The sequence below is a fragment of the Melopsittacus undulatus genome, chromosome 1 (assembly GCF_012275295.1).
Source record: "Melopsittacus undulatus isolate bMelUnd1 chromosome 1, bMelUnd1.mat.Z, whole genome shotgun sequence".
Taxonomy (NCBI): domain Eukaryota; kingdom Metazoa; phylum Chordata; class Aves; order Psittaciformes; family Psittaculidae; genus Melopsittacus; species Melopsittacus undulatus.
The window spans coordinates 121,582,430-121,610,229 of NC_047527.1; the positions used below are offsets into that span (position 1 = coordinate 121,582,430).

Genomic DNA, 27,800 nt, shown 5'->3' on the forward strand with positions numbered 1-27,800 from the left:
AAATAAATTATAAAAATAATTTTAGTTAAGACTGATATTACAGGGAAAGGAGATGCTTGCAATGCATTTTGTTACATAAATACATTGCATTATGTAGGATCTTGGAATATGTTCTGTAAAATTTAATGCCTAAAGTTCCATTCACTTATACTTTACGATATCTTTTCTACATTTTTTAGCTTAGTGTTTATATTTCCTTTAGAGGATGCAGTTACAAAATGTATTTCAAACATTGCCAGATGCATAATGTCCTGTATCTGTATCTTTATTGAAGACTGGGACAGGGAGAAGTTACTTGAAGCATGGATGTCTAATCCAGAGAACTGCTGCCAGCGTTCAGGGGTTCAGATGCCAACTCCTCCTCCGAGTGGATACAATGCCTGGGATACACTTCCTTCTCCACGAACTCCACGCACTACTCGCTCTTCTGTAACTTCCCCTGATGAAATCACCCCCTCACCAGGAGACATTGAGACAGCTGTGGTAAGATTATAAATAGATCTGAAACTAGCAGGACAAAAGAGCTTATTTCTAATCATAGCACACCTACGTGGACAGGAGGGCTGCATTGTCATCTCATTCTGAAAATACATTTGTAAAGCTGTAAGGTGTGCTTCTCTTTCCAGAAGAGGTGAACAGAAAAGTTGATACCTTACACATTCTATATAATAACACAATTGAGCATCGGGCTACTAAAAAGCACTCTTGTTTTCACAGTGGCTGTCACTCACAAAGTAGGATTTTAGCCAGCCACAGTCAACATCAAGTGCATTTGGCTCTTTTGAGCTTCTCTTCTCATATCATACTTACCAAGATGTTCACTCTCATTGTATCCATTTCCCTGAATGTACTCAGTGCTGTGAACCCTGCCTTTTGAAAATTTTTCTTTAGAAAACAAAATTCTCTTTGTCTGCATTTTGAAATGTCAGCCCACTAGTGTACTGAAGGCTTATAATTACTTTTACTATGTGTGGGCTGCTTCAAGCGGTTTACAAGGCTATTGCAAATTTGAAATATGAAAGCGCCTTTCATTAAAATCAATGTGGTTCTTTTGGAAGACAGAGTTCTCTTTTTAATAATCTGCAGCTGCAGCATTATAAAACTTTTGCTCCATGACCTAAGCATTTTTCTAAAATATTATACACAGTCTTACAACTGGATCATCCCTAGATCTCACATTAAGATTTTGCATTCCTGCATGAAATCTTTCATTTCTTTAATTGTAAAATGCTGGAAATGAAGCTGTATATCATATATTTATTTACATTAGCAGTTAAATATTGTCCAGGAATATTTCTTAATTAAAATACATAATAGAAGATTATGTGACTTCAGTTCTACGTATATGTTTTGGTTTTCATTGGTGGTCCATGAGCCAGGAGTGCAGGTTTGGATAATGATGAACATTCTAGGTCTGGCATGTCTAAATCAGAATACAGAGTTACACATTTAGGATTGCTGTTAGTTTAAAAATCTTACAAAGAATTATAAAAATATTTTCAAAATGTTACTTATAAAATAATACATTTTTTCTAAAGTCTCTCTTAAGAAAAATGAAAACTGAAAGGAATAGATAAAATAAAACCACCGGCTGTAAAACTTCACATTTTGCATTTACATCCTATCTTATAATTAAAACTGTTTCAGTAAATGTTCTGTACTTGCTGTTTTGAACTCAGAGCTTCATGAAATTCCTTATTTAAAAGTTACATTTTAAACAAAATTGTAAACTCGTATAAATTTAATAGTAACATTGTCAACTTCTAGAATACTCAGTTTTGGCATGGCAATAAGCTGAAATGACTGAACCACCAATAAATGTCTTCATCGAGTTTCACAGTTTAAAGGCTAACTTTTTTAATTTGCTTTTGTTTTGGCTTTAACACAAGTGTTTTTCAACAGTGGCATACCATAGGCTAATTTTTTGAAAGTTTTGTGTCTGTTCAGTATCTAATGTATTGAAAGTTGACATGGAATCTGTGTTCTAATGGAACGAAAAATCTGTTTGTACGACTTGAAGAATATGAATATTTATTTTCACACCTAACCACAATCAACGAGTAGTTTGATCCCTGTGCTTTAAATGTTTTCAGAGTAAGAATCTCAATATTCAATTATTCAGTTTTCTATAGTAACCAGTTATATAAAATCTAGCAATCGTGTCTTCTATTGGAATATTTGTAACTTAACTTATTCTTTATTTTGATGGAAAGTTTTGAAAGTATTTTAAAAAAGAATAGTATTTATGTAGATTATTACTTAAAATATCTGCTGCTGTTGCACAACCAGATTGCTTCACCTTGATTTGGACCTGATTGTGTGAGATGCTAAACATTTGCTGTAGTCTCTGTAATCTCCAAACTCAATTTCTTGCTGCCTGAGAAGCTGATGAAAAATCCAGGTCACTTTTGTTCCTGGAGCTCTTATCTCCACAAGCCCAGTGCTCTGCAAGGTGAGGCACTTACTGAGCTGGAGGACTCACCCATCACTTTGGATGATGGGAAGCACCCTAAAATGTGGTGTTTGATAAGGGAGGTATAGAAACCAAGATACCTCATCTTTCCCAGTTTTGTGGTTTAAGTAACTTTTTTTCTAATTAGTTAGATTACTTTTCCCTACTGAGCACTTCTTTAAGTTTTTGCTGATATTTTCAAGGTAACAGGTCCTGCTAATAAGGAGAAAGTCTTTAAGGTATTTCTTAACCAAAAGTATGTTTTTCATCTGCAGTGTGACATTTGCATGTGTAATATATCTGTGTTTGAAGACCCAGTGGATATGCCTTGTGGACATGACTTCTGCAGAGCATGCTGGGAGGCGTGAGTATATGTACTTTTGTATCTTTTGAGAAACTTTCATACTTGCCATTTTGAAGAGGAAAAGTCAGAGACCATAAACAGATAATGTTAAAGTACTGCTTGGGTTTCAAAGAGGTGCTGGTTTGACCCTATTAAATATTGAAGTTGACACTCAAAGTGTCTGTCAACTGTACCACTGTATTGTCTTGTTACAGTGTCATATCAGCACAGCTATCCAAATTTATATGAACCCATTCCTCCTGTGTTAAGAAAGAGCTCTTTCTCTTCCATAGGAGCTTTCAGAAGGCAATTCTATTCAAGTGGCAAGAAAAGTAATAGTCATGCTTCTGTCTTGAAAATTGTTATGCACCAATCTAGAAATTACCAAGAGAACGCTGGCCTGACATGATGATTCTAATTTGGGTGCTGGACTATGTATACTGTGATTTATGCATGCACTCAGAGCTACAGTTCAATGACAAGCAACTGTTTGCAGTGTCACATCTAGGGTGGGATTCATCTTTCTGATCCTCAAGTGGCAGTCATTTCTAACTTACTCAGAGCATAGCCAGGACCGAGTTATCACATTATAAGACATAAATCTGAGATGGGATGAATTGGTCTCTCTACCTTCACTGTTAAAGGATTCCAGGTGACTAACTTAGAATAGCTGTCTGTCTGGCGTGTAGGTGATTAAAATTAGATGAGTACCATCGTTGATGTCAGTGGTAAGTTACAGCTTTTAAACTACGCAGCTTTGTGCGCTGTTACTTGAAGTCCAGCTTCCTGCAGATATCTGAGCTCATTCTGTCATGCGTTCTGCTGCTTAGGGACTGTAAAGGTCTCTATTTAGAAATTTGTTTCCAAGAGCAGACCTATTTTGACTAGCACAGTTGTAAAAATTAATTGCATATCAAATTAATTATTTCCTAGATTAATTACATTTACATGTTCAGTTTCTAATTTAAGTTAAAAGAAATGCTTAGTTTAATTAAACATTGCAGAGCTGTCTCTGTGAAATGGCAAGGATGGAAGCCACAAACACATAGGGCTAAGCATAGCTGATGGTGCTCACTTTTGGACCATGACAGTGTTACTTTCTTTTTAATTATGCTGTTCATCAAATCTGTAGCCCTTTTCAGCAGAAAGGGACAATTTCTATTCTTTGCTTAAAAAATTATTAATGTGAATATCTGTGAATCTAGCATAAAGTATTTATTGTATTTTAATTTTTACTTTTTATTCATGAATACTGACTGACAAAATTCTGGCAGATTTTTGAATCTGAAAATTCAGGAAGGTGAAGCTCACAACATTTTTTGCCCAGCATATGATTGTTTCCAGCTTGTGCCTGTAGACGTCATAGAAAGTGTGGTTTCCAAGGAGATGGACAGAAGATATCTTCAATTTGACATTAAGGTAAATTATCAAACGGTTCTTGTACTCCTGAACTCTATTTCATTTTATAAAGAACAACTTCAAGCTTCTGTGCTAAATGCTGGAATGTATCTGTAACTTTACAAGTAGAAATTCATAAATTAATATGTATGCTGAATTACGGGCTGCCTTATATGCCATAATATCAATGTTTGTTATACCACTGAGAAAAAAGAAAGAATAATATATTTATTCCTTAAGCACAAATGCAGTACTTTCATAATGTGTATCCTAATGCAGTATTAATAAAATGATTTGATCAAGCTAGTGTTTGTAACAGGTCATATGAAGCTTTTCATCAACCAGCCGTGTTTGTGTTGGCAATCTAAAATTTTTGAGAGCTTTTGGATTATTTGTACACCAAGAGACTCTTTACATGCAGAAATAGCACCTGTTTACATTTTTTAAATTTATTACTACAAGCGAAGTAATCTTTTTCCATCCAATACTTGATATAATAGCTATATATAGGAAGGGAAGTAGGAAAAACTTGATTTGTTTTTCCAGTTTGATTTTTTAGCGTGTTTGTTTCTATCATTGCAACTTGTTTTTAAAAGCAATCTTTTAATTCAACGTTTTTTTTATACTAGTGTAGTAATGAACTGGTCTCAGATAGTGTGCTTCTTTACAATGGTGGCAAGGCATAAGAAAGCAGAGAAATATTTTTTCATTTACAATACATTATTTTCTCTGTGTGACAGGTCTCTTTAATACATAGTAGCAGACTCTTTGCATCAGTAAGATGCAAATTAAATCACCAGATCTGGTTAACCTTTTGCATCTTCATGGCTGGTTATCAGCATAGGTTTGAAGCAAAGTAGTGAAAGTTAATTTATCTCCTCATTTGTTAGATGTAAGTTCTACAAAAGAACACCTACTATTTTAACCAAAACAGATTGGAAGTAAATTCCTGAATTAGTCTAGTTTTGATTTCAAGTTTCTTGCAGATGTGATATACTGTGGGATTTTTGTTCTAATCAGTAAGATTTTAATTCTTTTCAGCTACAAGAGTCAGTTTTGTTAATGAGTATATTGGTAGTGCATATGCAGTAGAAGTTTGCAGTAAGCCATATCACAAAGGAGTTGACTTGCACACCTGGAGTATTTTGTTTGGGATGTAAGTCATTTGCATCTTAGCACAAGTTGGGAGTACTGTTGTTATTTCAAACAAACAGAACATTTTTAAGGTGGAGATTAATTATTCCCTTTGTATAATTATTTTTAAAAGCTTATCAAAGTAGCTGTAAGATGGTCCTTAGGCTTCTTGGCTTTGTTCCTTCAAAGAAAGATTATGAATACAGATTGGTTTATATCAATGATGAAATCTGATCTCATGTAGTAAAATATTTTCCTTTTTTCCTTTTTTGATCCCAGGCCTTTGTTGAAAATAATCCTGCTATTAAATGGTGTCCTATACCGGGCTGTGAAAGAGCAGTAAGGCTAACAAGACAAGGATCAAATTCAACAGGATCAGATACACTCAGCTTCCCTATGCTAAAAGCCCCTGCTGTAGATTGTGGGAAAGGACATCTTTTCTGCTGGTTGGTACTAGAAACTTGCCTGCATCTACATAAGCTAACAGTCACTGCTATTCCAGGGATTAATTTGAAAGTCCCACTTAGCTTCAAGCATGCAACAAAAATTTGAATGGATGGTATATGACTACTATCCTGTATCCATGCACTGAATCGCCTCATGTGCACAAATAGTTTAGTATTTTGGGGCACAACAAAGGTTTATAATACTGTCTTACTCATTATTGCCTCTGTTAGATGCGAAACAGTGGTATGGAGTGTTCTGATGTTCTGAGGGGGCAGAGGAGAAGTGGGATATTGGTGGAGGGATTTCTGTGTCTGCTCTGGATTGCTGTAGTATAATAGAAACGTTGCATATTATGTATTGCAGTACAGAAAATGAGCAATTTTTAGCTCTTTCTGATTTTTTAGTAGAAGCTGGTCAAAGAAGATGGAGTTTAAATAGAACTATGAAGGACCTTTTGCTTTATAGTTACCTATTCTCTTTGCAGGATCACTCCAATCATTGGTTTGCTTTAGGACCAGCACATTTTCTTTATGTTTTCTTCTGTTGAATCGTAAGATGAATACAGGCTCAAGAAGGAGTGAAAAACTGTAAGATATTTAAAAGCATCCCTCCAATTGCTTATCTTCAGCACTTCCAAGGAAAGGACAACAGCAACATCAACAAAAGCAAAAAAGTGGTTGGATAGCTTTGTCTAGTGCAGAGCAAAGACCTGTCTTAATTCCTTGAGTTCCTTCAGTACTATAAACCAGAAAGTTTTGCTGAGGACAGCCATATTAGTCTTACAGTACAAAAACCCCATACATGAGTGAGTTCCTCTGAAGAAAATAAAGTGTATTCTCAGTTCAGAGGGTTTTCATCATTACTGTATGCATAAAAGGAGTGTGCTTTATATCTTTAAAGTTCAGTCAACACATCACACAGTTCTATACTTACATAAGTTCTTCAAGTTTTACCCAGCTAATCTGCAGCTTAGACATTGTAATAGCAATTGATAACTGCATTCCCCAAGATATTCTCCAGAATTTATATATTAGAGTCTCACTCTGCGAGAAGCATCTCTTCAGGTGCACTTGGGAAGCCAGTTATAGGTTGCAACAATGTTCTGTTGATTTGATTCAAAACTCACTATATGGTATAAATATTACCATGAGGGGAAAGAAAATACAGAGCTGCATTCTTTTTGGATGATGCTTTTCACCCTTACATGAATTTAACTTGTTGAAGTTTGGTATACATTTTATTAAATATATACAGCATCTTCAAATAAATCACCCTGCTGAATCATAGAATCATAGAATAGTTAGGGTTGGAAAGGACCTTAAGATCATCAAGTTCCAACCCCCCTGCCAGGCACAGAGGTGAGACTGACTGGTCTGTAGTTCCCTGGGTCATCCATTTTCCCCTTCTTGAAAATGGGGGTTATATTTCCCTTTTTCCAGTCGTCAGGAGCTTCACCTGACTGCCATGATTTTTCAAATATGATGGCCAGTGACTTAGCAACTTCATTCGCCAGCTCCTTCAGGACCCGCAGATGGATTTCATCAGGTCCATTGGACTTGTGCATGTTCGGGTTCTTAAGATGGTGTCGAACCAGATCCTCTCCTACAGTGGGCCTAAGGTCTTCATTCTCTCAGTCCCTGTGTCTGCCTTCCAAGACTTGGGTGCTGTGGTCAGAGCATTTGCCAGTGAAAACCAAGGTAAAGAAGTCATTAAGAACCTCAGCCTTCTCCAAATCCAGGGTACCCAGTTCTCCTGATAGCTTCTGGAGAGGGCCCACGTTGTCCCTAGTCTGTCTTTTATTTGCAGTGTACCTATAGAATCCCCTCCTGTTATCTTTCACATCCCTAGCCAAGTTCTAACATGGCCTTAGCTTTCCTAACCTGGTCCCTAGCTTCCTGGACAACATCCCTGTATTCTTCCCTGGCTGCCTGTCCTTGCTTTCACCTTTTATAAGCCTCTTTTTTCCTAAGTTTCCTCAGCAGGTCATTATCCATCCAAGGAGGTCTCCTGGACCTCCCGCTGCACTTCCTTCTAGTCAGGACACAACACTCCTGAGCTTGTAGCTGGTGATTCTTGAATATCAACCAACAGTCTTGGGTCCTCCTGCCCTCTAGGGGGGTTCCTGAAGAGGCCAGTCTGCTCTCTTGCAGTCCAGGGCAGTGAGCTTGCTGCACGCTCTCCTCACTGTTCTGAGGATCTCAAACTCACCCATCTCATGATCACTACAACCAAGGCTGCCCTGAAGCATCACATTTCCAACCAGCCCTTCCCTGTTGGTGAGCACGAGGTCAAGCAGGGCACCTCTCCTTGTCAGCTCCTCTATTACTTGCAGAAGGAAGTTGTCTTCCACACAATCGAGAAACCTCCTGGATTGCTTGTGCTGGGCTGTACCATCCCTCCAACAGATATTAGGGTGGTTGAAGTCCCCCATGAGAACAAAGGCCTGCAAGTGTGAGGCTGTTCCTGTCTATAGAGTGCTTCGTCCACAGAGTCGTCTTGATCAGTACTGAGGAACACAGTCCAGGGAGGCCAAAGCTGTTAAGTGTCACAGCTGTTTGGTGTTAGTTCCCTTCATTCAGTGCTGTCAGTGACACTATCCAAATGACAGCTTTGTTTCATAAAGATTTATGAGCAATAGAATCAGTGCTCTTACTCTAGTAAAATGACATCCCAATATAAAAATCATTGTTTTGGAGTGGGCTAAGGAAAGAACTTCCATGAGAAGTTCTTCTGTGATAGTCTTTGTCATGACTATCATATAGATCGATGTAGAGATAGAGATACATGAGACATACATATGATTGCACTTTATTTAAAAATCAAAAAACTTACAAATTTGAAAACATAAAAACTACAACCTTTCCCCGAGTAATAGGTCAACTAATCAGCTTTTAACTTAAAACTAAAGGTTTTAAGATAATTTTTGCTAGTTTCAGTCCTTTCTGGGTACAAAATTGTCTTAGAAGTCTTGGCTCTCTTGAAGCAAATGATTTACAGGTACTGCTGCCCCACAGAAGTGGAAGGTATCAGTTTTTAACCACAGCTGAGATTGCCATACAGGCTCATTCATTCCAGTACAGTCTTTCCTAGCTGAAGTATCTCAAAACAGGGATGCTTGTGTAGTGAATTTAAGCATGTTTGATAGCAAACTGGCTAGTGGGAAAACAGTTGAAAATGATTGCCGCGACCTTTCCTTTGTTCCTGCCTAAAAGGGGTCAGAAGAGCATTGCTGCAGGTACTGCAGAGAGCAGTTCATCACTGGATCTGCAGAAAATTTGTGTATGTTCTGGTGCAGCTGGTGCCCATCTGAAATGTACTCCCTCTGAATTTTGTTTGATGTGGCAGATGTCTGAGGCTATTTGCTGCTGTTCCAATAAAAAAAAGGAATTGTTACTAATTTGGAGTCTGTATTGGCACACCTACACCAAGACACCACTGGGAAAGCATGTATCTGCCACTGGCTTGTAGTGATTGCCATCCTGAAAGCTAGTGGTAACTTCAAAAGAGGCTCAAGGGACTAATTTCTCAACTATATCCATGTAACTAAGTTAAAGCCCCCATTTAAGATACTCCAGTGGAAAGAGTAAACATCCACAAATACTTAAAGTTGGTGTTGAAGGGTTTGGATCTTGTTCTAGATTAAAAGCTCAAATCTACTTAAAGACGAATTATTACAACTGAATAGATGCAAGTAATTCTACATAAAATGCATTTCAGTTATAGGAAACTACCTACTACTTTTGGATAATCTCTTTATTCTGGCTTATCTGAATCACAGGAACTACACTAGCACATTCTGTCTCACTAAACTAGTATCCAGGTGTAACTCCAATGAAGTGCAAACCAGCTGATTTATTTCAGATTGTGATTTTTAAAACCTCTTTTCCTTTCCTGTCTCACATTAGTGTTAATAGTGATCATCTCTGCTTGTGAGCAAGTAGTCTAAAAGCATTTTAAAATAATGTTAATTGGATGGCTTTTTATCTTCCTGACAATTAAAATTTGAGTGTGTCTTGAAAAGTTTCCAAGCTTGAACCAATTTTAATTTTTAATCTGAAATTGTAAGTAATCGTTTATGCACCTTGATTTTCAGGGAATGTCTCGGTGAAGCACATGAACCTTGTGACTGCCAAACCTGGAAGGACTGGCTACAGAAAATATCTGAAATGAAACCAGAAGAACGTAAGAACCATGCCAAGGCAGGGGGAGGGTGGTGTAATTTTTTTGCTGTTGTTATCCTTTGGGTTTAGAGGAATTTTTTAGTTCCATTAAGTAAAAACTATACATTGGTTGAAAAATAGGGTAAAAGGGAAGAACTAAATTATGCAATGAGGGGCTGCTTCATACTTTAACTGCATATTGGGCAGCCTGTGGTGGACTTCATAAACCATTCATAAACCATTCCTCCCCATAAATACGCATATGGTTTGGTCATGGCATCTAAAAGTCTTTCCCTTCCTCTTACAGTTTTGTTTCATTAATTAATGGATTTATTCCTGAACATACCTTTATTTGTCCTGGACAAATTTAAAATCTTTTAGCCCAATCTGCACTTTGTGTTGTGTTCATTGCAGTTGTATGTGTGCTTTAAAACTAATTCAGACCAGCAAGTGATAATAATAGTAAGGTTGAGGGTGAATTGCAAGGGAATTGCAGGTGATGGCTTAACAATAAATGTTTACTGAAAAAAGACTAATACGGGTTGGGTTTACACAAGACAGATTTTGTTGGTCAACATTAACTAGAAAAATGAAAGATTGACAATAATTCAAATAAAAACCAACTTGGTTATCACAGTTCAGAGCCTTCCCATAATACATTATAAATACTCTGGAAAGCATAGAAAATGTTATAAAGAGGCAAAATGTACCATGTCAAACCATGCCAATTTTGCTCATATAGTATTTGCTCATTTATATATTATAAATATCATATATGGTACATACACATTTATATAGAAATATATATGTGGAAATATGTGAATTTTATGTGTAATAATTTTATATATATTTATAAATGAGAAAATGTGTATGTTTATATTTGTGAGAAATATATACAGTGAAGAATTATGATACTCTGTCAAGAAACAGATCCTCATCTGATTTTCACAAAAGATTACGCAAGTACAGTTTCAACTTCTCTGCTTTTGCATGCTTCATATCCTCCTGTCACCCTCATAAAGTTGTGGGAGTGAGTGAAGCTTATGAAGATGCTGCCAACTGCCTGTGGTTACTAACGAACTCCAAACCATGCGCCAACTGCAAATCTCCAATTCAGAAGAATGAGGGCTGCAACCACATGCAGTGTGCAAAGGTAAGAAAGACCCTTCATGTAATTTGTTGTGAAACAATTCAGGTTACATATGTCATGTATGTGTTTTAAGAGCCCAGGTGTGCAGAAGTCATGCCTGAGATCTGGTGGAACCTGCTGAAAGAATTAGATCATTTGCAAATGGCAGATTACATGTATTTAGGCAATGTTTAATATTTAGTGAAATCTGGCTGGCTGGCAGGTAAACACTGTAATGATCAAAATTCATAAACACTAAGAAATATTGGCAATAAAGCATGGAACTGAAATAAGTGGAAATAATTGATAGGTTAATCATCATTAATGATGTAGAAAGAACATTTTTAGTAGGCAGAAGATAAAACATTTTAAGGAATAAGCTCTAATGAAGATTTTGCCTTACTACATTTTTCTTTTGCATTATTTCTCTAACATAACAACAAAACATAGAAGTTTAAATGGAAAACTGCAAACAGGAATTAATCAGCAGGAAAGAGAAGACAGCAAAGAGTAATTTCAAAAGAAACTTACAGGTGACAACAGCCAAAAAATTAGTCATGAGTTTGCACTGTGCTACAAAAATAGAAAAAATACTTTTTGCCATGAGTTCAGTATCATTTGAGAAAGCATTTTCTCTCAAATTAGTTAAAAGCAGCATGTTAGAATACCATCTCTTTATGTCAGAAGTATCTTCTGTAACTACAGCTAATAGCTCTTTGAGGAACATCATTAAAAATAAGAAACAAGCACACACTTGACATAGTTGGCTGCCAATGAAAAGCTAAGAGACTTAGAAAGTCATTTTAGTTTTCTGGAGAGGTTAGTCTCTTTCCATTGCTATGCAAATCCCATTTTCTGTATATTCTCATCACATATTCACTCCTTTGTGTGATATGAAGATCGGGGCTTTTTTTAGTGTCATTTCTTTGTTTTTGTCTGTTGCAGCAGAGAACAGATTCTCCTCCACTTTGTTTTATGCCAAGTTTGATGGGTTTTGTGTTGGTTTTGGGCTTTTTCCTTACATGATTTTGAAAAGAGCTCCTAAATTCTGTAGTGCTAAAAACTGTAAAAGATATGTTCATTGCAGCTTTTGCCACTTAGCTCATCTCAGTGGAAGAAAGTATGGCTTCAGGCTGGAGAATACATTGGCCATTAAACACTGCTGAATGTAGATAACTGAATTCAGCACCAGTCTAAGGCAACAGCTGACAACTACAATTTTCTTTTATTCTTTAATGCTGTAGTTTATGAACAGCTCCAAATGTCCTTAAAGCAGTGAAATTCCTTTTGTGGTGGATAAGTCTCTGCAAAGAGAAGCTGCCTCCCCTCAGCCTAGTGAGAAAGGAAAAGAAGTGTATCCTCAAGAACATTGCAGGGCTCAGACACAATGTGTAGTGCTCACCTTGCTTCTTTTCCTTCACTGAAGTAACAGCCTGTGATGAAGGTTCTGCATTTGCTGCAGTAAGATCTGTTCAAGCCTACTACATAGTGAACTCTGCAATTGCCTCTTAGCAGCTAGCATGTAGTAGCCTCCTCTACACCAGGAGTGGTGAAGAGGAGGATACTCTTTACTCATAAAATCACATTTCTGTACGAAGTAGACATTTTCTTGTTTTATCAGCCAGTTTGTAAGGAGACATGGTCTGGACAGTCCTGCTGTCTCCCCAGCCTGTAGTAGTTTTTCACCTTCTGGGTACTTTGAATCAGATAAGAAGGAACAGGATGGGGTTCGTGGATATTAAATTACTGTGAGTTTCATGGAACTTGGTAGCTGTACAGTGCAGGACTTAATTTGTACTGCCCCAAAGAGAGAGGCTGAAATACCTACTCAGCAGTTACCTCTTCTACATGGCTGAGACAGTGGCTGGGCAGCAGATGCAACTTGTTAAACCTAGGAAGTGCTGCTGCATGGCTAAGTGATCATAAAGGCACATAAAATAGAGCTAGGATTTGGGAGATGTGTAGAAACAGGTGATCTGGTTTTGAAGTTTAATGAGAGTGAGGTATTGGAGGAGGGTCTGGGAACTTTGGATCTTGGGCTTTTGAGAGTCTTAGGGAGATGTGAGAGGTTAGAAGATACATGTATCATAGAGCGGTCATGGAGTGAGGTAATTTGGCAGAGGTGTGATTAGTGCAGTAGAAGCATATACATATAAATTATTATGAAGTTCAGCTTTATGAGTTCTGTTGCTTGTGAAACAAATATCAATGGTTTTATATTAATTAGTGTAAATTCTTGCCTCCCTTTTTCAGGATTTTTCTTTGCTCATCTGTAAAACAGGTGAAATAAATATGATTCACCAAGATGAAGTCTTTTGCCTGTCCATCCATAAATAGCTTCAAATATTTTGAAATAAAATAGCTGAGAACACCATGCTGAGTTGAGAGTATCTGATACAGTTTGATTTTCTCTGATGCAGAGAAGCCTGAATAAGTCAGATCTCCTTGTATTACCTGTTCTGAAAACTCTACTCAGTCAATGCAGAAAGGTCTCACCTTGAAGTAATCACTCTTCAAAGCTTATGTTCTGGTTTCTTCTCTGTTGCTTTAGTAGTTATTACTAATATTTCACATCAGGAGCACCACATGACAAAAACACCGGTAATCGCATTTTTAAGTGATATTAGGAGAAAAAGCAACATTCATTCTCATGAGCAGTTTCTTTGTTGCTTAAAAAATGGGACTATCTTTTTCTGAAAATGATAACAAAACCAGGCCAAATGATAAATACCATCTGTATTGATCATTTGGTTATTTTATCCACTTGAAAATGAACATGTAGATTCAACATGGTCTTGTGATCCAAGGAACAAAAGTTATGATTGACATGATTTGATAATCCAAATCTTCTGTAGTAGGTAAAATAGAAAGGAAGCTCCTCAGAAACTTTGACCATAAGCACGCTCAGAATGATGTTAATGCAGTTGTTCCTGGGGGAATAATGATGAATAACTGCAAATCTACAATGCATCAACTTTTTTTTTCCTTTCTTTTTTTTTCTGAAGTGCAAGTATGACTTTTGCTGGATATGCTTAGAAGAATGGAAGAAGCACAGCTCTTCCACTGGAGGCTACTACAGATGCACTCGCTATGAGGTTATTCAGCATGTGGAGGAACAGTCCAAAGAGATGACAGTAGAGGTAACAAATGAATGTGTGTGTTTGAAAACTAGTGCTAAGGCTGCAGTTTTCTGTTTATGAGAAGTCTGATAAAAATTCTTCCCAACCCAGGTTCTATATAGGAAAATACAACCTTAAATATATCAAAGAGACAGAAAGAAAACACAGCTTATTTGTGGCTAGAAACATAGAATTTGGATCTGCTTTTGGGCTTTGGTAACAATCACCAGTGACTTTACTTGACTCATTTTACTTCTCTGTGTCATGGTTTTCTCTTGTGAAATGGGTATGCTGGTACTGTAATTAGCTGCTGTGCACTACAGAAGACATGCATTAATTTTGGCTTTTGGAAAGTATCTTTAAATAGCATGCACACACAATGTATCAACTCCTTGGCTACAATATTTACAGACTTGTGAATTTAAAAATTACATTTGTCTCTTTACTTACATGGCATTTGTCAGTACTGTGTGCAGAAGAATCATATTGTGCATAGAATCATATTAAGATCATCTAGTTCCAACCCTCCCCCCCCCCCCCATGGACAGGAATGCCCCACACTAAACCATGTCACCCAAGGCTCTGTCCAGCCTTGAACTTGAACACCACCAGGGATGGAGCATTCACAATTCCTTGGGCAACCCTTTCCAGTGCCTCACCACCCTAATAGTAAAGAACTTCCTCCTTATATCCAATCTGAACTTCCGCTGTTTAAGTTTGAACCTGTTACTCCTTCTCCTGTCACTACAGTCTCTAATGAAGAGTCCCTCTCCAGCATCCTTATGGGCCTCCTTCAGATACTGGAAGGCTGCTAAGAGGTCTCCACGCAGCCTTCTCTTCTCCAGGCTGAACATCCCCAACTTTCTCAGCCTGTCTTCATACAGGAGGTGCTCCAGTCCCCTGATCATCCTCGTGGCCCTCCTCTGGACTTGTTCCAACAGTTCCATGTCCTTTTTATGTTGAGGACACCAGAACTGCACACAATACTCCAAGTGAGGTCCCACAAGAGCAGAGTAGAGGGGCAGGATCACCTCCTTCGACCTGCTGGTCACGCTCCTTTTGAAAGGAACCAGGAAACTATATATACTTTATATGTAGAGGGAGTAGAAACAGTTGGTTATGTAATTGTATCTACTGGTGATTGCTGAATTAAGTCATAAGATTTATTTTGGTTTCTTTTGTTTCCCCATTTTTTTCCAGGCTGAAAAGAAGCATAGAAGATTTCAAGAGCTTGATAGGTTTATGCACTATTACACAAGATTTAAGAACCATGAACTTAGCTACCAGGTGTGGGTCTAGCCATTTTTACCAAATTTTGTTTCTGTTTTGATAGAAACAGATTTAATTTTTTTTTTAATCCAAAAATAATTATTTTTTTTAGTTAGAACAGCGCCTTCTGAAAACAGCCAAAGAAAAGATGGAGCAGTTGAGTAGAGCTCTCAGTGGAAGTAAGTATTTGATGTGATCTCTTGTTACAGCTAAGCTGTTACTTTTGGGTAGAGCTTACATGAGTCTGCTGTGTGATGTGATCCCTTCTGTACTCCAGTGCTAGAATTCATAAGCAGGGTAGAAAGCTAAGTGTACAGTAAATCTTACCTATTCCAAATTCTGAAGGAGAAAATAGCATTAGTAAGGGAAAAGGCAACGCTCTGCACTTAGTTCTTTTAGTAAGAGCACTGTGTAGTCATTGTGAACCTGCTGCTGTTCACTTGCCAAATATTTAACTGACATGCACATAAATTTCCTTTGGAGGAAAACTCTTACACTTAAAGAATGGTGACATCAGCAGGAAAGTATTTTCACAATGCTTGTTTCATCTTACAGCTGAGGGAGGCTGTCCTGATACCACGTTCATTGAAGATGCAGTGCAAGAGCTTTTAAAAACTCGCCGCATTCTTAAGTGTTCTTATCCATATGGATTCTTTTTGGAGCCTAAAAGCACAAAGAAAGAAATATTTGAACTTATGCAGGTAATACATGCATATACTTTGCTTTTCTAATGTTCCTCTTTTTTTGTCATATTAGTTATCAGCGTGACTTTGCCATTTTTGTGATGTAAAACTGATACACTTGTTTTGTATTTGTAACCAAGTTTGGAAAAGTAGCACATTTTGATTACTCCATGGCAAAGGAGCTTTTAGTTCAGTTTTAGAATGAATGAAAAAACACTTTACTGCAAAAAGAAGAGTAAGGACTGGTGGAAGGGGAAAGAAAGAAAATAATATACTGTTAATCTTCTTTCTGAGGGTAACTTTTTAGCTTCCATCTTCATCATCTCTAGCTCCTCTTCCCTCTCTTTCCGTACTAATGTGTCTGACAAGTGGGTGGGGGCAAAACTGGGGGACTACCTGGATGGCAGTGGCATAGGCAACAGGAGCTGCTGCCTTCTTTTGCCTTTCCTTTTGCCTTTCCTTTTCCCTTTCCTTTTCCCTTTCCTTTTCCCTTTCCTCTTCACTTTCCCTTTCTTCTTCCTTCCTTTCCCTCTCTCCCTCCATCTCCTTCTCTTCTTCTCTCTCCCTCTACCTCTCCTTCTCCTTTTCTCTCTCCCTCTTTTTCCCCTTTTTCCTCTCCCTCTGTTCTCCTTTCTCCTTCCCCCTTTCCCAGAGAAGCCTAGCTGCAAGCTGAAGGGCAGCATTTAGGTTGGTAAAAGACTAGGCTAGTGGTCAGATATTTTGGGGTATGTTGGTATTTCAAATGGTATTTTCAGGAAAATGGTTCTCATTCTGTTCAGTATTTATGGTGTAGAGTTCTGCCTGATTCATATTTCACTGTAAAACTGTTTTATCCTGTACTTATTAACTATTGCAGACAGACTTAGAAATGGTCACTGAAGACCTTGCACAGAAAGTGAACAGGCCTTACCTTCGGACTCCTCGCCATAAAATCATCCGTGCAGCTTGTCTTGTGCAGCAGAAGAGACAAGAATTCCTGGCCTCTGTGGCCCGTGGTGTGGCTCCTGCAGACTCACCAGAAGCACCCAGGCGCAGGTAATCCAGACGAAGTGCTGTGCACATCAAACAGGTTACTTTGGTAGATGCCAAAGTGGGTGAATCTACCGTCATTCTTTGACAGATAGGTGATGTGGAGCTGATAAGCACAGTGGTTGCAAGTCACCAGATGGTGGTATTTTCTTGGACATCTGATCCTAGTGTAATTACAGCTTTTCACTGAGGAAACATATATTTGAGAATACATGTCTGTATATTGCCACCTGAATTGCTTTCCCATCCTTGATACATTAATGATTTGATGTCATGGCTTCCATTTCACTTTTTTTTCTTCAAGATTGGCACTAAATACCTGGTATGCTTTAAAAATTTGTATGTATTTGCTAAAAATCAGACAGTTCTGGAGCAGTCAACAGTTTAATTGTATGGTTTTCTAAATGTGTTGTGAGGTAGGAATTAAAGCAAAAGACTTGTTAACTTTAGAGAGTTGCAGTTGCACTGGGTTTTAGATGTTGATAGGTTTTGAAACTCTGGAGGATTTTCGTATTTGTTCTACTTCTAAACTTTATGTCTCTTAATTTTACAGCTTTGCTGGTGGAACATGGGATTGGGAATATTTAGGATTTGCATCCCCAGAGGTAAACTATTTCTTTTTAATTTCTTTATCTTAGTTCTGCTTATTCTAGAAGCACAGGTATGACTGCAATCTGCATGAAGTGCTGCCTTATTTTGGTTCAAAGCATTTCAAATTGGTCTAAGCTCACCATTTTATTTCACAACAGAAGGAAATATATTCGTAACTAACTGCAATAATCTCTATGATACAGTTAATTTAAGGTGGCGTTAGACAAACTATGTTGCTTTCATCATTTTCCAAGCACATAACCAGTTTTGAAATCATATGTAAATTGGTGTCTGTGTGCTGGGGAACTTTAAAGTAATAATTATATGAAACTGTGTAAATTACTTTTGAATGCAATATCAGTTCAGCAAAATTTGACAAGTCTCAGAAATTTCCATCCTTCTGTCACAATCCAAGACAAACATACGGCATACACCTAAATATTGTTAACTATTTGAAATGGTTTTTGAGGGGTTTATGTATTGAAGCAGGATGGAAATTACATACTCAAATGAGATGAACTTCTGCTACTTAACCAAGAATGAAAATTATAATTTTAAAAATCAATACTCCACTATTTACATATGGGAAAGAGTGAATAATTTTCAGGACTCTGCACAAAAGTATAAGAAGCTTCCTTTATCATAATAACTTTTGTTTAATATTTTGAGAACATTGATTAAAGTTGGAACATTGATTCAGTTAGGAAAGAAACTTCATTTCAACATTTCCTTGGTGCCATTTTCTTTAGAAAAGAAATGTTTTCTTTATAAAAGAAAACCTGCTGTTCTCATTTTAAAGCTTCCTGGAAAACTCCACAGACTTCTATATATTTCCTTTGCTATTGTTGCTGGTGAGCATCACACTGCTGAGAAGATAGTTCGCTTCTCTACAAAAAATCAGCTTGCTTCTCCTGTCTAGTTCTTTTAGTCCTTTATTTTGAAATAATTCCACATTTGATAATACCAAACTCATTGTGATGTTACTGTGTCATCAGTGGAACTGGTTGTGAGAAAAAGCTGATAAGAAATATGTTGATGAGCTGTTTAGCAGTAAGTGCCATTGCAGTTGTGCTTAGAAGATTGCTTATGAGTTTTTATGATTTGCGTAAATGTGGCACTGTATGATGCAAGTTGGTTTCTTTGCTATGTAGCTATCAAAAATACTTGCAACCACCTATGCTAAAGGAATTTTCTAGAATTAATAATGGTCATCTGTGTTTATTTTAGTGAATTTCACTACAAATTTTTTTATAGGGAATGTATTATAGAAACCAGATTTAAATGGGGTTTAGCAGGGAGCATTGCTTGTGGCAGACCAGTGTGTGAAACCATAATGTTCCTACCCAAAAAGACTAAAACTTCTTTTGCTCACATATCTAAAATTGTTCCAAGTAATCAGAAATAATTTTTTATCAGTAGTGATTAAGATGTCTTTCTGAAGGTTAAAAAGTCACCAGAAGTGAAATAACTATTGGGAAAATCCAGGATTTTTTTGCAAACAGATAAGAGAGAAGATCTGATGCAATTAATAAATCTTTGTGTTCAGTGATCACTTCCCATTATTCCTTGGCTGATTCATAGTGGCATAATTATATATTGTTTAAATAATTTAGTTATACTGTTCCGTGTCAAGTTTTGATTTTCTCTTGTTTGGAGTACAGCCTTCCTTTTAGAAAATCTCTGAGCTCCCATAGAAGCTGGAAGAATGTTTTAGATAAGAATCACTTCACGTTTCCCTATATTTTTATGCTGTTCCATAGGCTAACAAGCAATACTACTAACCACTGCTGAAGACAGTACTGGGGTAAATGGACCTTCTGTCTGGTCAAATACAGACAGTTACTTTGAGCAACCTGGTCCAGTGAAAGGTGTCCCTGCCCATGGCAGTGGGGGTGGAACTGAATGATCTTTAAGGTCACTTCCAACCCAAACCGTTCCATGATTCTGTGATTTTTATGTTCTTGCAACTTCAGTGGATCATCTTAGATCACAATCTACCCACACTGATGATTTTGCGACTTCTTTTGGCTTGCATATGTCATTATGGGTAAGGGTTTTGTCTGAAAGAGTTAGTGGAAAGACAACATGACATCATAGAATCATGGAATGGTTTGGGTCAGAAGAGATCTTAAAGATCATATAGTTTCAGCCTCTCTGCCATGAGGTCATGGGGTAAGAGACATGACACTCTGTAAGTTTTACACACTTTAGATGCTGAGATATTCCAGGGTGAAAAGTTAATAAAAGAAAGCTGATTGTAATGTTATCTTTCTAAATTCATTTGGCTAAGTGAAGTCTTTTCCAGCTTGCAGCTAAGGGAAATAAATAGCAATATTATCTTTCGAAGAGAAGAGCTAATACCTGTGTGTATGTCTTTATTGCCTTGTGTAAAAACTGAAATGAAAGATCTTACCTACACAGTCAAGTTCAGTGTCGGCTGTACTGACATTAAAACATATCTGGAAATTATTCTCTTAGTATTAAGAAAGGTATGGAAATCAAAACATTTATTTCCAAGTATTAAGATAATTAACCCTTGGGATGCTAGCTTGATGTGGTCAAAAATGAGTCTTTCCCATAAATGTTACATAATCTATTTTGGGTAAATACGTAGTACATAAGAAATTCGAGGCTGCAGGAGTTCAAATCTGTATGGTAATGCTCATTACCAGCTCAAATTAGACAAAAATAGAGGATATTTGTAATTTGTGGAATAAAAATCTATCCAAGACTGCTCAGTAGAGGTCTATCAGCTGTGGCTTAAGAAGTTTCTGAGACATAGTGCCCTGGAGGCTGGGAAGAGTATAGCAAGTCCCAGTGTATGTCAGCTGGCTTTCTGTAGTCTTCCAAAGGCTATTTTCTGCTGGTAATTGCTGGCAACAGGGACTCTGAAATAATCTGTTGCTTCAACTCAAATTAATTATTTTTATGTTCTAAAATCCCTAGCTCTGTATTTACGAAAAAGTGTGTTGATGTGTATGTGTATAAAATTTGGCATCAAAACAAAAACTGTGTACTTGTAATTCTTTAAGAAGGGGGATTGCAAGTATTAATATGTTGGTAATATGTCAAGTATTTTTCTTTGCTAGTTCATTTTTTATATATTTAGGATTACCTTGTGGGCTTTTTTAGTTGTTATGTATGTTAAACATTGCATGATACAACTTGCAATTTATTTTTTCTGAAAACAGGTGATTTTATAATATACATATAAAATCACACATTTTTCATAAAAATGTGGTACTCATTACATCAGAAAAAATATTACTGCATGCTGCCCTGTATTTTGTAACCTTTGGTTTATGCAGGAATATGCTGAATTTCAGTATCGGAGGAGGCACAGGCAGCGTCGACGTGGAGACATGCACAGTCTGCTGAGTAATACTCCAGATCCTGATGACCCCAGTGAGAGTACACTAGGTATGTTCCTGCCTGGGCCTGTTCCTTTCCTCTTCCTGATTCAGAAATTGCTAGTAGTGACCACAGTGTTCGTTCTTCTGTGGATACACTTTAAAGAAGCTTCAAATACATCATTGTATTTTCTGGGATACAACATAAAGGCTTATTTTTGCTTTTTCGTATGTGATCTTAGAAGTGTTACTGACTTCATTGTGGCTGCTTCTCTTTATAAAGAGAAAGGCATTGATCTTCTCGCTAATAACTCCTCAGCTGTTTAGAGCAGGTTTGCTTTTCTGAAGAAATTCTGAAGGGCATATACTTCATATGACAATCTTCTCTATGTACCTGCTCCTTTATGCCAATTAAAAGGACCAGTTGTGCATAAAGCAGAGGGTGGGTAAAAGAGGATTCCCCTGCTACAGGCCTGCTGGAAGATAGTCACAAGGCTGTATTCCAAAAGCCCTGCTCAGAAAATGCTGTATTGGCAAAGACAGCCAGGAAACAAGTTGGCACAGGCTGTGACTTCCAGCATATGCTCTTCAAAGCAGCGCTATGGTTGGTAGCACAGTCCCTTAAGGTCATTGTAACTTGGCTGTCTGGGCTGTCTCTGTTCTGCCAGGACCTTTGCAAAGGTACAAAAATAGCTCAAATCCAAATCATACTATGACACTTGTTTCGTCAGAGCTGCCAGTTGCGTGCTCAGTCTCTAAGCCATGGTGCACAAACTCTGTTGTGTCCCATGAACTTAAGTCCTATACATAGCTTGTCCTTTAAAAACAAAAGGAGAAATTCTCTGCTGAAGAGAAATAAACACGTTCTTTATTTTAGAAACAGTAAAAGGAATTGTGGTGAGCTTCAGGCCTTCCCTATTACAAGTAAAATGCAAACCCATCTTGTTAGTTTGAGGACTCGAATTTGACTGAACACTCGGATATTGCAGTGATGACTAGGACATACTGTTGAAGCACACAAAAGAGAATTAGTTTGTCTCACCGTGGTTTGTTTTAAGTTTTGAAGTGGAAAATTTTCCAATTTTCCTAAGTCAAAAGAGTTACATTGATTTTTATTACAGGGCAGTTTTTCTGGAAACAGCATTTTACTTAATTTCTTTTTGCTGGTTGTTTTAAGAAAACAGCAATGTAAGTAATTGCTGAGGTTACACTACACTAATGACTCTTACTTGTGCTGCAATGTTATGGTAAATTTAATGTTAACATTACAGCTGAGTTGTTGTCTTTGAAATAATAGAGAAATGGGCAAATGTTGTTCATAATCCACGGGTAAATGCATCCTGTTTTTTGTCCATGTGCAGTATTTTTCAGAACTTTCCCTAAATTATCTATGTGCCTTAAAGGCACTTTGCCCCTCCTGCCAACTGGCTTGTGCTCCTGATGGCATACTCCATCCTTCCAGAGACAAAAAGAAGGGCATTGAGAGCAGAAAAGCACAAATGAGCCAGGCAGTCACTCTTTAAACAGTAGGACTGGGGTTTTACCACTGTGTGAGAGTCGATGTGGAAGGAGTGTTTTGAATTATTTCATTCTGAATGAATAAAGGAGTAAAATTAAACAGAGGTAATCCAAAAGGAAGGGATTCTGCTAGTAAATGATAGTGGGAAAAGCTTCCTTGCTGATTCTTCAACTGTTTTTGTTTCAATTGCTCGAACAGACACTCAGGAAGGTGGCAGTAGTAGAAGACATGGCACCTCCATGGTGAGTTCAGCTTCTATGGGTATTCTGCACAGCTCTTCTCTTCATGACTATACCCCTGTCAGTCGCTCTGAAAACCAGGATTCTCTTCAGGTATCTCCCCTAATCTCTTTTCCATTCTCTCTGCTTTGCTTGCCTTCCTCTGGTCTGCTTTTCTGTGTCATTTTGTCTCTGCAAACTGTCTTAATTCTTCAATGGGAAAGGGAGAACGTAGGACAACTTATACATTCACACTGGTAAGAAATACTAACCAAGCTCTAATGTAAGTCACCTTTTAAATTATGTTGTCAGCTGTGTCAGTAAAAATTGATTCTGATAAATGACATGTAGGAATAATGAATGAATTTGAGATTTGAGCCCAAATTACTTTTCATCCAGAATATGTAACAAGATGAAAGTTTTATTCTGAAAGCAACCTTGTGTATTTCCACAGGCTCTGAGTTCTTTGGATGAAGATGACCCAAACATTCTGCTAGCTATTCAGTTATCATTACAAGAATCTGGCTTGGCCATAGATGAAGAAACTAGAGACTTCCTAAATAATGAGGCATCTTTAGGAGCAATAGGTACCTCTTTGCCTACAAGACTGGACTCTGCTCCCATAAGTATAGATAATCCAAGAGGCGCTTTGAGCAGCTCTGAGCTGTTAGAACTTGGTGACAGCCTGATGAGACTAGGGACAGGCAACGATCCCTTTTCAGCTGATCGTCTTCACTCACACCCTTGTAGCGACATAAGAAGTGGATTGTACTCAACATCCAGTGATGCCGATTCCAGCAGTCAAGATCCCAATACCAGTGAAAATCTACTTGGAAATATTATGGCCTGGTTTCATGACATGAACCCACAGAGTATTGCTTTGATCCCCTCAACAAGTACTGAAGCAGATGAGGATTCACAGCAACCCAGTACTGAAGACGGGTCAGCAGGTCAACCAAATCTTACAGACACAAGGCTGGAGCCTCAGGAGGAGCATGCACTATTTGAGGATGCACTCAAAAATGAAGGCAGAGGAACCCAAACAGAGGAAAGCACTTCTGAAGAAAACATTATTCCAGGTGAAATGGTATCAGAAAGCAGTGATAGTAACAGGGAGGTAACAAGCCCTCTGGATGCTTCAGGAGATGCTTCAAGTCAGACTCCTCAAACCTCAAGTGAATGGATTGAACATGTGCATCTGGTATGAATAAAAACTAAATCTGGAGTAAATGAATGGCAGTGACAGATGGTACAGTATGTGGAGTAAGCATTATGGAGGCTTTGATCCACATAATTACAGCTCAGCTGTAACCACTGACGTAACATCGGATATCTAGGAGTTCTCTTGAATTGTAGTTCTTCATAATAAAGTGAACCTTTCAAGGAATATCCTTTGCGTTTAATTAGGTAGTACTTGCCTTTTTGCTCTCAAGAGGAAGGAATAAGTAGGTTGTACTCCACATTCCTAATACAATGCAGCATCTGTTTAGCCTTAGGTTGATGATCCTTAACTTGAAAGTATGGATTAAAGGCTTACACTGATTATTTTGGTTGGTTTTCCTAAGAAATAGTTTATTCCATTTTTTTAGAACTCATTCTTTCACCAAAATAACATTTAGCAGTTTGTTTGCATTTTGTTTTTGTTTTCTGTAACTTTTCTATACTCATTTTTCATTTTTGTTAGCAGTGTGAACAGAGGTATTTAATGCTTCTCCTTAGTACTGCTCCAGGAACAAGTTTTAGGGGATATTCTTTCCCACTAAAATCAAAGATTTTTTCATGTCTATTTACAGTCCAAATGTGCCAAACTGTGAATAGTTAGCTGGCAGTAGCCTAACAAAACAGTGCAGTGTTACTCTATGAAACTAATCCCACAATTCTTAGCAGTGAAAGAAACCACTGGGTAGCATTGCTTCTCTAAATTAAACTGGCATGTGTTGCCATGGTGACTGCATTTAATTAAATGTAGCCTGTATCTTAAGTTAATAAAACCTAATGCTGCTGTTAAACAGTTATTTTAAATGTTAAAATACAGTGAGTTAGCCACAGCTATGCTGTATTTTAAGAGACACTTTAATGGAAGTGCAATCATAGTTCTTTCTTTTCATAATTCTACAAAGCATTCTATGCACTAATAGTGCAATTACTTTTAATGATAACATTTTATAAAAATGTAGGAATACAGAATTTTCATATATCAGCCAGTCCCACAGTTAAAGTTCAAATAACGCATTCTGCTCAACATGTTACGGTGCCTTTGCCTAACCCAACTGGATAGTTGCCACAGTTAAACAAGTAATTCAAATTCAGTGTCTGTTCTGGAGTAACTATGCTATTAATTGCAAAGACCTCCATAAAACCACCCATGGCCTTGCCTTTACAGTAAATAACTAAATGTTCAGTCAGTGTTTTCGCATAACCAAAACACTGCTAGGTATTTGTTCTATTGCACAATACTCATTTGCTGTGTGATTACTGTTTAGTGTAAAAAAATAAAAATAAAAAATAAAAAAGCAACCACAAAACCCCTTTTCCTAGGTGTTGTACCGTGAAAAAAATAAAAAATACTGGTTTTAGATTTGCTTAAAAGCATCAATCTACAGTTAGTGAGATACAATGGTACAGTATGTAATTACAACTAGAGTAAGTTGTTCAAATGGCTGTTTTAATTACATATAATCAAAACTTGTCATAACACGAGCAAATTACATACACTCCGTTTTAAGTTTTGCTTAACTGTTACCAGAGATTTGTTGATATGATATAAAAGTTTATTACTACTGAGTGTGTATAGGCAAGTGTCATAATAGCAAAGTTTATGTATTGATTACTGTGAGTTCAAGTGAGTGTTTTGGTAACTAATTCATGCCAATCCAGCTTTTGAACCTTGAAGTTGCAAGGTTTGTATTAGTAAAAAATTAAATAAGAATATTTTACCCTTACCCCATAAAAATCTTGTTCATTTTGCAAGCATCTTTAGAGAGAATGGAATAGAATAGTCTCAAATAACTTCAACATTTCCTCTAGCTGCCCTGTTCCTGAAATAGTAATAATCCTTTGGACATCTTTGAAAAATACCTATTTTAAATGTTCCATGATACAAAATCCTTCAACTAAAACAATTCTTGGTGAACAGTCATCATGAATTGGTCTGAAAGTTGTTTAACTCACATAGCTTCCTTGAACTGTAATTTCTGAACAGAAAGATTCTCACAAAAAGATCGTGTATTGCATTGAGATGCCTTGCAGAGTTACAGTAAGATATGTAAGAATGCTTTCTGTGAAGATTGTGAAGTCTGTGGGTTCTGGTTTTTTGTAATTTGGTTAGGTTGTGCAGTATATCCATTGTTTCCGTGTTACTCTTATGAGCATGAAATTAGCCTATTAAATTTGTATTTTCTTGGTACTTATTTTAACACCATAGTCATTGACTTTACAATTCAGAAATAAAGTTTGGCAAGACTATTTTGTAAACCTGTTAATTTTATAATGTAAAAAATTACTCTAACCTTGAATTGTTATTTGCACTTTCATAGTCTATACTTGATACATTCCCACTTTATATACAAGTAGGATACTACAACCATGTAGATGTTTGGCCAAATGAATGCTGTTAATAATATGTAAAATTCTTTGATTAAACATTTATTACTTAAACTAATTCTGCTCTGTCTCATTACATCTTAGACTTACTGTAACAGATTAAAACTGATGACAGACATTATTAGGATATGTTCAGTCTCGTGCCAGGGTAGCTGGGGACCACATAGTAAGTTGAATGTTTTGACTTGTAAATATAAGGTACCTATATTCATTAAGCTTCTAAAACAAAATCTAAGATAGACAATTTTGTCTTAATCACTCCAGGAATATTGTGTAATTGTTTTTTATGAAGAGTGATGCCTTGTCATTGCAAATGGTGCTGGGGGGGGGGGGGGCGGGGGGCTCATTTTCAGCAAGATCCTGTTAATTAGTGTTACTTAAGTGCCACTTAATATCCAGGCTCCTTTTTTGTTACCAGGAAGTTCCAGGTTACATTAACAGGCACTAAACTATTCTGTTAATTGCTACAGTAATTTAATTACAAGCATGCCAAGATGTGGGAGAGCTTCTGAAAGCTAATGTATGAAGTTGGATCAGTCACTGCAAGGCACTTTCCACCTGCTGCTGTGGTATCACTGCATATGCTGCAGTCAGCAACGACTACTAAGATCATGAGTATCACAAGAGAGATTTTGGGGTTTATGGCAGCTAAAACATAGTAATAGATAAATCTAGAACATAGGTTCTGAGGTGTTTAAAATCATGACAGTATGCTTCAAAATTGGACACCACCACAGCCCAGTTTCAGAGATCTGTTTATCAGGGTACAGCTCACCATTGCCTTCACCTCCTTTTCTGCCCCTCTCCCAGCATGCGCAAGGCTTCCCACTGTAATACTCAAGAGGCTCTAAGAATGGAAGCCAACCATGGGTATAATGATAGGTAGTTTCTTTACCAAAAATTGTCTAGAAAGTCTACTCAGACAGTACATTCATTATGATCCTTATTACTCTTCCATTGGTCAGAAAGATACGGAAACTGGTAAGATGTAGATGGGATGCAAAACTGAGTGTAATTTTAACCATCTCATCCTTCTAACTGAAGAGTAAAGCACAAGATGTGCATCAAAAGGAGGAGATGGATCCCCTGTAAATGTTGCTGTGTTTGCTGTCAGTCTTTGTATGAGGACAAAGCTTGGTTTTCTGCAATGGTATACTTCCATTCCACTTCAAAAATAGGCAAGTAAAGAATTTACACTGTTCCCCAAATATATAACAACATAAAATAATTTAAATAGTTCATAAAAAATACTGAAAATAGAATAATGGAGTAAAAAAACATGTTTCCTATCTTAACTGCAAAGCCCTTTTTTCCTTAGCTCTTCATAGACAATGTTACATCTCACCAGCAAGAGGT

The 27,800-nt window shown here is 37.2% G+C and overlaps 1 protein-coding gene across 2 annotated transcripts in view; it reads left to right on the plus strand.

Annotated features, from left to right (window-relative positions):
• Positions 1–26,502, plus strand: part of ANKIB1 (ankyrin repeat and IBR domain containing 1) — a 94,635-nt gene extending 68,133 nt beyond the window's left edge. Inside the window, exons 6-20 of one of the 2 annotated variants that reach the window (XM_031052373.2) lie at positions 275–483; positions 2,728–2,816; positions 4,070–4,214; positions 5,607–5,773; positions 9,868–9,956; positions 10,957–11,087; positions 14,069–14,203; positions 15,383–15,469; positions 15,564–15,630; positions 16,007–16,152; positions 16,991–17,169; positions 17,717–17,768; positions 21,081–21,174; positions 22,822–22,865; positions 23,296–26,502. In XM_031052373.2, coding sequence (XP_030908233.2) covers positions 275–483; positions 2,728–2,816; positions 4,070–4,214; positions 5,607–5,773; positions 9,868–9,956; positions 10,957–11,087; positions 14,069–14,203; positions 15,383–15,469; positions 15,564–15,630; positions 16,007–16,152; positions 16,991–17,169; positions 17,717–17,768; positions 21,081–21,174; positions 22,822–22,865; positions 23,296–24,048 — 2,387 coding nt within the window. In that variant the 3' untranslated portion in view covers positions 24,049–26,502. Of the gene's footprint in view, positions 1–274; positions 484–2,727; positions 2,817–4,069; positions 4,215–5,606; positions 5,774–9,867; positions 9,957–10,956; positions 11,088–14,068; positions 14,204–15,382; positions 15,470–15,563; positions 15,631–16,006; positions 16,153–16,990; positions 17,170–17,716; positions 17,769–21,062; positions 21,175–22,821; positions 22,866–23,295 lie in introns of both variants that reach the window. The other variant, XM_031052372.2, reaches the window with a different exon arrangement.
• The last annotated feature ends 1,298 nt before the right edge of the window (positions 26,503–27,800 follow it).